Source organism: Elephas maximus, chromosome 10 (assembly GCF_024166365.1).
Source record: "Elephas maximus indicus isolate mEleMax1 chromosome 10, mEleMax1 primary haplotype, whole genome shotgun sequence".
Lineage (NCBI taxonomy): Eukaryota > Metazoa > Chordata > Mammalia > Proboscidea > Elephantidae > Elephas > Elephas maximus.
Window position 1 is genome coordinate 31,835,940 of NC_064828.1, and position 12,781 is coordinate 31,848,720.

General features: G+C 38.6%; 1 protein-coding gene across 1 annotated transcript in view; it reads left to right on the plus strand.

Annotated features, from left to right (window-relative positions):
* The window catches only part of TOX4 (TOX high mobility group box family member 4), an 18,543-nt gene continuing 5,762 nt past the window's right edge, over positions 1-12,781 (plus strand). Inside the window, exons 1-6 of the mRNA XM_049898039.1 lie at positions 1-71; positions 284-352; positions 8,028-8,270; positions 9,205-9,465; positions 9,824-10,054; positions 12,412-12,492. Coding sequence (XP_049753996.1) covers positions 66-71; positions 284-352; positions 8,028-8,270; positions 9,205-9,465; positions 9,824-10,054; positions 12,412-12,492 — 891 coding nt within the window. The 5' untranslated portion in view covers positions 1-65. The remainder of the gene's footprint in view (positions 72-283; positions 353-8,027; positions 8,271-9,204; positions 9,466-9,823; positions 10,055-12,411; positions 12,493-12,781) is intronic.

A 12,781-nucleotide genomic window follows, 5' to 3' on the forward strand; every position in this document is an offset into this window, starting at 1 on the left:
TCCGAGTCCAGTAGGGGCGGTGGGAGCAATGAGGGGAGTAAGGCGGTGGTAGCTGTTGTGTGAAGATGGAGGTAGGAACCCGAGCGCTAAGAAGGCTGGCGAGAGAACGCGGCCGACGGGGTTGAAGCAGAGGCGAGAGGCCGGGCGGAGAGGCGGCTGACGGGGGAGGAGAGAGACAGCCGGGTTTGGGGAGTGTTGTCAGAAGGTCGGGGTCAGAATACGTCGCTCCAAGCTCCTCCCTGCTCCCGCTAACTTATCCCCGCGGCTTTCTTTTGGTTTCCAGTTTCCCGGAGGAAATGACAATTACCTGACGATCACAGGGCCCTCGCACCCCTTCCTGTCAGGGGCCGAGGTGAGCAAGAGCTGCCGACGCTGCGGGGGGAGGGCCTGAGGCAGCGGGCGGGGGTGGGGGTAGGTTGGTGGGGCGGGGAGCGCGGAAGCCGGGGGCCGGGGGCTGGGAACCGGGGCCGCGATTGGTGTTTAGAGAAAAGTGGCAGCTGCTTCTGGAGCCTGTGAGGACTGTGTGGGGTGGGTCCGGGCAACTGCTGTCATTAGAAAAGCAGAACGTTGGAAAGAGATTATCTGTTTAAGGAGAAGATTGATTCTGGATTGGAAGACTGCGAGGAACTGTCTCATTTTGTTGGGCTTGAAAATTTTTAGCTAAAGAAATTGGGATGAGGGGAGGAGCTTACCTAGCAGGGGTTAAGTGTGGATATGTGCTCATTCTTGAAAGGAACACTGTTTAAGGGATCTTTTTCCATTTACATTTCCTACTCAGGAAATGTAAAAAGTTAAAAAATTAGTAGGTATGTTTACATACATGGTGCCAGCATGTTTTGCTAATGACAAGAGGAAAAGAAATAGTTGCCAGAGAACATGAAGAGAGTTGAGTAGAACATGTCTTCTTGCTTGCCAGTGACTCAGAGTTTCGGCAGGTTGCTTCCTCTTTGTATGTCACAGTTTCCCTAGCTATCACGTGGCTATAATAATAGTTTATGATGTTGTGAAGTAGAAGTAATTGTTATGGTAAGGTCCTTTAGTATTTGTGGAATATTGTCAGAATACAGATTTGTATCACTTGTTTAGACAAGGCAAAACAGAAAGGTGGAACATACAAAATACATTTTTCAGTCTTTGAGAAAGTGTGAAGTCTTCATCTTTCTACTGTCTTTTGAGTATTATTTTTTCCATGAGTAGAGTGAACAATTTGCATCTGTTTTTGTACCAAGGATTCTCAATTGCTGTTGAACGGGCTTATCCTACAATAAATCCTAAAATTCTCATGGATGAGAATAAGGTTGACAAGGAGCAGTTGCTAGTCTTTTTTTTTTTTTTTAACTTCTTTATTGGTATTATCATTTATTACTCCACCATTGAATTTCAGTTTTTGGAATGTTATAAATTTCACATTAGCCTCATCCACGTGAAAGTACATTTCAAAACTAAATATAAGTAGCTTTCAAATTTACCCATGATTCTTAATCCTTTGCCCCTTTTATGAACTTGTAACTACATAAGAAGTGGCGCCTTTTTATAACTTCAAGAAACTCTTCAGGTTTAAGGCTGATCTTTTTTGATGACTTTAAGAAAAAAATAGAACATTTTTGTCAAGAAACTCATAACTAAATTTTAGACTCAAGTTCAGTAGCTTCCTGTAGCCTAGGACTTCTGTCATTGCTAACTTTTAATGGGTTTGTGGCTTTTGTTGTATCTGATCTTACTGTGAGCCACCCCAAATATAGTTTAGAGATAAGCAAAGGTAATTTTTAAAAAAATTTTTTTTAGAGTTTTCTTATAAGAAAAGGATAGACATCTACAAAGGGCATTAACCATAAAAGAAAACACAGAGAAATTGGACTTCATTGAAATAAGGAACTTTTTTTGTTAAAAGACATCATTAAGAAAGTAAATAGGAACTCCATAGATTGGGAGAAGATGTTTACAATACATATATATCTGATTAATATTCAGAGTACATCAAGTAATTCTGCAGAGTAAAAGAACTGAATTTAGAAATAGGCAAAAAATTTGAGCAGGTACTTCACAAAAGATGATATCCATGTTGCTATTAGGCATATAAAAAAGTGTCATCATCACTTATCAGGGAAATGCAAATTAAAATCATAATTAGAAACTATTGCCTACCTGCTAAAAAAAAAAAAAAAACCTGCTAGAAGGTTAAAATTAAAAAGACTGACAATTCCCAAGAGTTTGCAAGGATGTAGATAACCTCATTCATTGCTGCTGAGAGTATAAATTGATTCAACCACTTAGGAAAACTGGCAGCATATACTAAAGATAAGCTTATGCCTACACTGTGACCCATCAGTTCCACTCGTTGATACATACTCAAGAGAAATGAGTGCATATGTTCACTAAACATATGTAAGAATGTTCACAGCAACTTTACTCATAATAGCTAAACATTGGAACCAACCCAGGTATCAACTGAAGAACGGATAAGTAAACTGTGGCACATTTGTGAAAGGAATACTACATAACAATAAAGAAAGAATGAACTACTAATAAATACTACAATAACTTGGATGATCTCAAAAATATATTTTTGACTGAAAGAAGGCAGATACAAGAGTATACACTGTATGAGTTCATTTTTTTTGTGAAGGTAAGGATAGGCAAAAATTAAACTTTTCATTAGGTGCTGTTGAGTCAGTTCTGATACATCGACCCTGTGTACAACAGAATGAAACACTACCTGGTCCTGCACTGCCCTCACAGTGGTTGCTATGTTTGAACCAATTGTTGCCGCCACTGTGTCACTCCCGTTCGTTGAGGGTCTTCCTCTTTTTTGCTGATCCTCTACAAAGCATGATGTCTTTCTCCAGGGACTAGTCCCTCCTGCTAACATGTCCAAAGTACGTGAAACGAAGCCTCACCATCCTCGCGTCTAATGAGCATTCTGGCTGTACTTCTTCCAGGATAAACTTGTTTGTTCTGGCGGTCCATGGTATATTTAATATTTTTTGCCAGCACCATAATTCAAAAGCATCAATTCTTCTTCAGTCTTCCTTATTCATTGTCCAGCTTTTGCATATAAGACAATTGAAAATATCATGGCTTGGGTTGGGCACACCTTAGTCCTCAAAGTGACATCTTTGCTTTTTAACTTTAAAGAGGTCTTTTGCAGTGGATTTACCCAATGCAATATGTCGTTTGATTTCTTGATTGCTGTTCTCATGGGCTTTGATGGTGGATCTAAGTAGAATGAAGTCGATAACTTCAATATTTTCTCCATCTATTATGAAGTTATTTAATGGTCCAGTTGTGAGTGTTTTTGTTTTCTTTATGTTGAGGTGTTGAAGGCTGTAGTCTTTGATCTTCATCAGTAAGTTCTTCAAGTTCTCTTTGCTTTCAGCAAACAAGGTTGTGTCATCTGCATAACGGGGGTTGTTAATGAGTCTTTGTCTGATCCTCTTGCCATGTTCTTCATATAGTCCAGCTTCTCGGATTATTTGCTCAGCATATCGATTGAGTAAGTATAGTGAAAGGATATAGCCCTGACACACACCTTCCCTGATTTTAAACAATGCAGTATCCACTCATTCTGTTTGAACAAGACTGTTTCTTGGTCTATGTACAGGTTCTGCATGAGCACAATTAAGTGTTTTGGAATTCCCATCCTCTGTAATGTTATCTGTAATTTGTTAAGATCTACACAGTCAAATGCCTTTGTGTAATCAGTAAAACACAGGTAAACATCTGATATTCTCTGCTTTCAGCCAAGATCCATCTGATATCAACAATGATATCCCTCATTCCTCTTCTGAATCTGGCTTGAATTTCTGGCAGTTCCCTGTTGTACGGCTGCAGCCATTTTTGAATTATCTTCATCAAAATTTTACTTGCATGTGATATTAATGATATTCGAAAATTTCTGCATTCTGTTGAATCACCTTTCTTTGGAATGGAACATGAATCTCTTCTGGTTGGTTGGCCAGATAGCTGTCTTCCAAATTCCTTGATGTAGACGAGTGAGTGCTTCCAGCATTGCATCCATTTGTTTAAACATCTCACACTTGGTATTCCGTCAGTGCTCTTGAATGTGGAGTAGCTAAAGCAAATGTAAGAAATGATGAAGTCAAAGAGCTGAGCAGAAGATTTCAAAGGGTGGCTGAAGAAGACGTGGTAAAGTAATATAACGAAATGTGCAGAGACCTGGAGTTAGAAAACCAAAATGGAAAGAACACACTTGGTATTTCTCAAGCTGAAAGGACTGAAGAAAAAAATTCAAGCCTGGAGTTGCAACATTGAAGAATTCTATGGGCAAAACTAAACTAGGGAGGTAAAAATCAGAATAGTGGTACGTGCTGTGAGGAGGAATACGTATTGACCAGGAAGGGGCATGAGGGCACCTATTCCACCAACAAGGGTGATGGAAATGTTTTCTATCTTTGATCTGGGTGGTGGTTACTCAGGTGTTTACAAATATAGAAATTCATTGAGCTATACACTTAAAAGTTATATCCCAACAAAATAAGGAATAATAATAATAATTTTAAAATAGTAGGTGTCCAGAGAGGAAGGCTTAGCATTTGTTATAGCATTTCTTGGCATAGAAATCTCTGTGATCTGGAGGGAATTTAATCTTTCTGTGTCTCTCATTCAGATTGGCTTTTGTATAATGATATTGTGCTTTGAGCACTTTGGGAAAATAAGACACGAAGACGCCTGTCTTTGATTAGGACAAGTACTTATAACACTAAAAAATTCCAACAAAACCAGTTGCTGTTGAGTAGATTCTTATGGCAACCCCTTGTATGTCAGAGTAGAACTGTGTTCCCTAGGGTTTTCAGTGTGGCTGATGTTTTGAAATTAGATTGCCAGGCCTTTTTTCCACAGCACCTCTATCTAGGTGGACTTGAACCTCCAACCTTTCAGCTAGCAGCTGAGCATGTTAACTGTTTGCAGCACCCAGGGCCATACTTATCATATTAGAATCACTTAATGATTTCAGGCTTTATAGGTAAAATTTTCACTACCATATTGCATTTTTTAAGGACATCTTTTTTTTAATGACCCATAGTACCAGTGTACCGTTCAATAAATACGTGTTAGATTGAAATGAATTTTTCTACAGTGAGTAGTCTACATAAGAAACTGTTTAAAGAGATACTGTACTGTGTATTTGAGTATTGGGGAATGGGGAAATGGAGGGAAGTGGTATTTTTTACTTTTTGATTCTCTCAATATCTAAGCATTTTTGCTTATAAACTGTAAGTCCCAAACTGCCCCCCTCCCCCGCCAAAGACAAAAAGGCCCAGGAATTTAATAGAGAAGGAAAGGGAACCTGAGTGAGAAGGTCTCTGCATCATATTCCTGTTTACGTCCTCTGTGTCACACAAAAAAAAAAGCCAAACCCGTTGCTGTTGATTCCAACTCATAGCGACTGTGTGTACAGGACAGGATAGAACTGCCCCATAGAGTTTCTAAGGAAAACCTGGTGGATTTGAACTGCCAACCTTTTGGTTAGCAGCCATAGCACTTAACCACTACGCCACCAGGGTTTCCTCTGTGCCAAAACCACTTTATTATTTGCTATAGTTTTAGCTTTATATTTAACAGTTTAGACTATGATCTAGTCACATAATAGATCCACTAGGATAAAGGTATTCATTATTGGATTTTACCCATAATCTTACAGATAATTTAGTGGTAAAAGAAATTTAGAGTGACTGTGTTTATTATAGCATATAGTTTACTTTTCTGTATTCTTAATTGCTGTTCTTTTCTATTCATACTTAGAAGAAGAAACAAACAAAATCCAAAAAATCACAGATACTGAATAACAAAGCTGTTGCCACATCCCAGGAGATGGTAGAGAAGGTGCATAGAAGGAATTTCTTATTGAACTGATAGAGTAGAATCTCTGCATGTCTGGTTTTTCCTGTATTCCACGTGAGCACTCCAGATGGTTTATGAGGGGTGGTCATCCTCTCTAGAACAGTGATCTCTTGTTTTAGATATGAATTTCTATTTTTTTTTTTTTTTAGCTCTCATTAACAAACAGTATCATTTTTCATATCTCAGCAGAGTTGCTTTTTTATTTGTTGTGGTAAGCAAAGAAGGATAGGCATCTTTTGCTTTGCTAAAGCAATCCATTTTTTAAAAAATAGAAAGCCCCATTATACAGTTATCAATCTAGTATAATAAATGTGTCCCTTGATTTGTTTGTCTGTTCCTGTAATTCTTGTTTGTTTGCTTGAGGATTTGGCAAAAGTCTTTGTACCCTCTTCCCTGAAAAACGCTCACGTGAACCTGAACTCAGCTTTCAGTCATAAGCCTGAAGTTACCTGTTTTGGGGGACAGTTTTAGTCTTTGCCATCAAGAACTGCCCATTCCTATGCTCTGTATGTATTCTCAACTTACATCCCAGACAGGTATCGAGTTTTCATAGTACCGTGTAAGATAGTAAGGACCTTGGGAGGAAAATGTAGAAGTTAAGGTGTATGCCTTTTTTTTTTTTTTTAAATCTTCTAGGAAGCTTTTTTTCTGTTTGCCAATGTGATTTAGATTGGGCAACTACTGGCTGGAAATAACTTTGTTTAATAATATCTTCATTAAAACAAAAGCCATGATATTAGTGGGACCTTTTCTGGGTCAAGAGATACCTTGAGGAACCCTTAAAGAATGAATTGGTTACTCAGGAAAAAAAATGGGGATGTGTATTGAATTTGATCTGAATCAGTTAATATTTACTGTGTTGTAAAAAAAAAAAAAAATTTTTTTTTTTTTATGATAGGTTGATTCCAATTATCTGTGATAATTGGTTGGGGCAGGTGGCAGGTTAATAATAATAATTAGGGTATTAGTATTATCATTAACCACAGTGGTTAATAATGGTTTATTAAGCAGCTATGTGTATCAGGCACTGTGATAGCTTTGGTGCACTAAATCTCTTTTATCCTCATAATCATATGAGGGTATTACAATTACAGTTCCCATTTTATAGATGAGGAAAACCAAGGTCAGATGATATGTGGCAGAGCTGGGACTTGAACTCAGATCTCTCTGACACCTAAGTATCTTGATTTTTTTTTTTTTTTAAATAATGCTCTATTGTTGCAGATGCCTGCATTGTAGGGTCAAAAAGGGAACTGTAGCAGTTAGTGTATTTTAGATCAGGCATTGAATCTGTTAGCTGCGTAAATGATGATTCCATTCAGAATAGAAAGAATATATTATTGGTCTGGTTGGACTCAGAGGAGAGATTTGGGTCTTTAGCCAGCTGGAGTAATCTTTTTCCTCCTCCCTTGCAGAAAGGCTTGGTCAGAGCAAGACAAGGAATGTGTTCTGGAACTGTTGAAGAACCAGTTTCTCTCTTTGCTGTAGCTTTTATGAAGGCTTTTCTCTCACTATTATTCTTATCTTTGGCATTACTGGAGTTTTTTGAAAATCTTGTACAAATGAGAATCTTTTATTTGTGGGTAACATTATGATTTCTAAAATGGAGGAGAGGTAGGAAACTTGGCACTACGTGCAAATATTTTAGAGGGGTGTAAGGTTCCAGTGACAGATCTTCAAAGAAACCTAAAACAATAGTCTTTAAAGTATAATTGGCTGGTTGACAGTAATTTTCATGGTGTAACACTGCAGGTGTAATAATTGTGAAATAACTGCTGTTTATTAGAATCTTCAGAGAGATTTCAAGCATGATAGCTAGAGGTTATATAGGTTGGGTCCTTACTAATAGTGCTGAAAGAGTTATTCATGAGAACAATAGGCATAATAGTTTAGGACAACAAAGATGAGAAGGTAGAAAAGAGATAAAATAATTGAAATTTGTGATTGATGTTGGCAGCCTTGTATGTGGCATATGATGAAGGGTACGAGGAAGAAGAGGTTTCTTTGTAAAATTAAGTAAGTCCTAAGAAATTGATAACCAAAGTAGGATCCCAGCTGAAAAGAGGTACACTGAGAATCTCTAGTACCCAGCTGTGTTCTTCACTTAGCAGTATGCAGTTCCTTTTCCCACTGTCTAATTCTTTTCTCCTTTTTTCCCCCTACAGACATTCCATACACCAAGCTTGGGTGATGAGGAATTTGAAATTCCACCTATCTCCTTGGATTCTGATCCCTCACTGGCTGTCTCAGATGTGGTTGGCCACTTTGATGACCTGGCAGACCCTTCCTCCTCACAGGATGGCAGCTTTTCAGCCCAATATGGGGTCCAGACATTGGACATGCCTGTTGGCATGACCCATGGCTTGATGGAGCAGGGCGGGGGGCTCCTGAGTGGGGGCTTGAGCATGGTAAGGGGCAAAGCATTATAGGCTTACCCAAGCTCATAGGCACGATGTTAGGAGAGAAAAAAGTAATTCTGTATTCCCTGCTATACTTGGATCTTACTTGTTTCCATTATTGGGACTAAAGGCTAACCAACAGAGACTTAATTTCCCCTGAATAAATGAGATTTACCACATGGGTCAGTCTTACTTGAAAAATATTTAAAATGGTAAAATGTTCAAATTTAACCCTGAAGTGAAAATGATTATGTTTTTTGTAGAGGGAAAAAAGCTACCACTTTCCCCTCTTTACTGAAGGTGGAAACTGGGGCTCAGTCAGTACACTGCCTAGTTAGTTTTGTTTTTCTTTCCCTTTTTTTATGGCCTTAACATTCTAGTATGCAGATATGAGTGTGATAGCTGACATTTTGAGAGATTTATTAAAAAATTATCAGCCAAATGTAGTATTAATTGTGAATCAGTATGTGTTTAAGTCAGTGTGTCAGGCTTCCAGCACATCTTAGTAGCATATCTCTGCTCTATTTGATGCCAAACACTTCTAACATTGGCCTTATTTACTCTGGTTGCCTGTGTATTGCAACTTTAAAAGCCATTATTTTGGGAGGGCTCTGAGGGGAAGTTTTTGTTTACCCTGGGTGTGGTCACTGCCTCTAGATTACTGAGTAATTTGTTCTTTAAGGTAACTTGTCCAATATTAAGACTCCTCAGATTTTTCAGTTACTCTGGAGTAGGCCTCTGAGTGCAAAGAAGTGAATTTACTAATTTCTGTATTTTCCTAAAAAGCTTAATCTGTTTTATGTGTAGACAAGTTATGTTTTGTAGGGTTTAAACAATGATATAATCTGGGTAAGCAGGGGATTTATAAACTGTCCTGAATTCAGGGGAGAAAGTGTGGTGATTTTTATATTTAGTGTTTAATTAGTCCTTCTGCTTCTCTCAGGACTTGGACCATTCTATAGGAACTCAGTATAGTGCCAACCCACCTGTTACAATTGATGTACCAATGACGGACATGACATCTGGCTTGATGGGCCATAGCCAGTTGACCACCATTGATCAGTCAGAACTGAGTTCTCAACTTGGTTTGAGCTTAGGGGGTGGCACCATCCTGCCACCTGCCCAGTCACCTGAGGATCGTCTTTCAACCACCCCTTCACCTACTAGTTCACTTCATGAGGATGGTGTTGAGGATTTCCGGAGGGTGAGGCATTCCCTGCCAAAATCAATTCTGCCATGATACTCTAGGATAAAACTCTTGGCATACAGAACCTAATCACTGTTCCTTATTCCTGCCCTGCCTTTTCCTCTGCTGTTTCTGGGTATGGGGTCCTGCCTTTTCACTTCAAGTTCATAATGCTCTTCCTAATCCTGTTCTTACGGGTTCTCACATACTTTACTAATGTCTTTTAATCCTGTTGGCTCTATTTTTAGCATTTCTGAAAATTTCATTCATGGGGCTAGATAACTTCCCCCTCAGATAAAAGTCCTTTTCTTACAGTTCTCTGGACATAGTACTTCCCTTCTTCCTTCTTATAATTCTCTTTTGTTTTCCCCCACAGCAACTTCCGAGCCAGAAGACAGTTGTGGTGGAAGCAGGGAAAAAGCAGAAGGCCCCAAAGAAGAGAAGGAAGAAAGATCCTAATGAACCTCAAAAACCAGTTTCAGCATACGCTTTATTTTTTCGTGATACACAGGCTGCCATCAAGGGACAGAATCCCAATGCCACTTTTGGAGAGGTTTCAAAAATTGTGGCCTCTATGTGGGACAGTCTTGGAGAAGAGCAGAAACAGGTGAGCAAATAATGAGGAACTAGTGGATAGTAAATATTCTAGAAGTTTTTGATTAAGGAGATAAGAACTCAAGAGGTTTTCCTATAGTTGTCTTACATGCCCTTATAATGTCAGCTGTATATCTTAGAAGTTGCAGCCATACAGTGAAACCAAAAAACCCACTTAAAAAGTACTAATAATTATAAAAACACTGAATCCTTTCAAAAATCTTATAAAATAACTACCATTTTTACTGAAGGTGGAAATGGGCTTTGTCAGTATACTGATAGTTAAGGCCATATAACTTAAATGGTAGGGCTGAGACAAGCTCAGGTTTTTTAATTCCAAGCCCCATGTGCTTTCTACTAATTGTGTCTTATAATTCCTGATCTATTTTCAATTGCTTAGTTTTTAGTTCTTTAACTTTTCTAAGCCTCATTTTTCACATCTTTAAAATTAGGCTGTTCCTTGGTAAGTTGCATGCTAAGGTGGCTAACCCTAAAGTCCATTACTTAGTTTGGATTTAGAAGTTAATTTAGGATTTCCTCACTGGCCTAATGTAAACTTGAAAACCATGGTTAATCTCCCTTAAGAAAGTTTAATCAGGTAGGGCCATGGTTTCATGGGACATCCCAGTTAATTGGCCTAATAACATGTTTAGTACCTCTGTTCTACCTCCTCGTTTGATGTATAGTGCCTGGGATCTTCAAAGCTTGTAAGTGGCCATCCAAAGCACAACAATTGGTCTGTATTCACCTGAACAGCAGAGGAAGAAGACAGGAATAGAAGGATATGAAATGTGTGGCTAATTGCCTCCACGAACAACTGCCTCCTTTGCCAGGAGACCAGAAGAACTGGATGGTACTTGACTACCATTACTGAACATTTTGTTCAAAGATTCCATAGAAGAATCTTGATCAAAAGGGGGAAATGCAGAACAGAATTTCAGATTCTCATGGACTCCAGACTTCCTGGAGCCATGAAGGTTAGATGAACCCCTTAAACTGTTGCCCTGAGATAATCTTTAAACCTTAAACCAAAAATATCTTCTCAAGTCTTCTTAAAAACCAAACAGTAGTTTTCCTTAACTTGTAAAAAATGTCTGCCTTGAGAATTATGCTCTTTGAAGAACTATCTATATGGAATCAAATTGACAACAGCAGCTTGAAAGATTAGATAGAAACCTAGGGGGGCAGTAAATTTATGTTAATGAGGGAGGAACAACTCAGAAAAGGAGAGTGAGAATGGTTACATAATTCAAAGAATGTAATGTCACTAAGTGGTACATGTAGAAACTGTTGAATTGGTTTTGCTGGGTATATTTTCTCAACAATAACAAAATAAAATTATTAAAAAAAGTTTAATCTGGGTTAAGAAAATAAATGAAATTGTGATACTATATAAATATACAGTTGAAGTAGAAGATGGCTATCATTGTCATTACCCTAGACTCTGAGTTTCTTGTGTCAGAATCCACTACTTAATATCTGAAACAAAAAGCTGAATGTATTATTGTGTAAGTTATGTATTGCAGCTCAACAAACCACCCCAATGTAATGGCTTAAAACTAATGGCAATTTGTTATTTCTTATGATTCTATGAGTTGGTTGGGTCATTTTTCTGCTCATCTTGCCTGGGTTCATTCCTTTGGTTGTAGTCAAATGACGGTATGGCTGGCCAAGATGACCTTATTCCCATGTTTGTCGGTTGGTGCTGCCTGTTGGCTGGGATGCCTTGGTTCTTCTCATGACCTCTCATCCTCCAAATTGGATAGACTAGCTTCTTTACAATATGGCAGACTTAGAGCAGCATTCTAAGAAAGCAAAACAGATGCCTCAAGGCCTCTTAAGTCTCAGTGTCACCTCAGCCACATTCTAATGGTCACAAGTGACAGAGCTAGCCCAGACTCAAAGGAAGGGGAAATAAGACTTTGGTTCTCGATGGGAGGGAGGGGCATGCGGGATGGGAGAGATTGTTCTGACCATCTTTGCAAACAATTTACCACATTCTTTAAAGGAGACTATACTGGTTAGGCATGGTCCTTAGGCTAAGCAAACTGCTGATCTTATATGTAGTTTTTGGGTCAGGGTTTTGTTTACAGAGGTGGACATGGGTTGATGTTAGAAGTGGTTAGAAGTTTAGTAGCATAGTTATTCTGGCAAGACTCTCGCTGATTGGTTGGCTTTCAGAGGAATGCTCATTTGAGTGAGTCTGCCATGGAGGCTGTCGTAATTGTTATCTTTCAGAAGTGTATTCACTAGAAGGAGTTGTCAGTGATCAGCCTGAGGTGAATCGTCATTTATTGATGAATAATACAGAATTATCAGTCTTTTCTAGGAGTGTGGAGATCTTCTTTAAACTGTCTGTACTCCCTGCAGGTTTATAAGCGGAAAACTGAAGCTGCCAAGAAAGAGTATCTGAAGGCTCTGGCCGCTTATAAAGACAACCAGGAGTGTCAGGTAAGGAGGTAACTGTAGTGGATACTACTGTAGGCGGATACTTAAACCAGAAAGAAATTCTTTGAGCTGGTTTTTTTTTTTTTTAGCAGTTACAAGAAATAAATACCACCCAAACTCTGTGAAGCTTATTCATACAATATAGTACTGAAAGCTTAAAAATGTCTTAATAGCTTTTCTGTAATTTCCAGTGTGTAAAACCTTGCCAGTCTGAGTTTTAGTTTCCAGTGTTTACTTTCACTAGGGAAGCACCTATGGGTGCTCTTTATTTTCTTTTTTAAACCTGTATTAT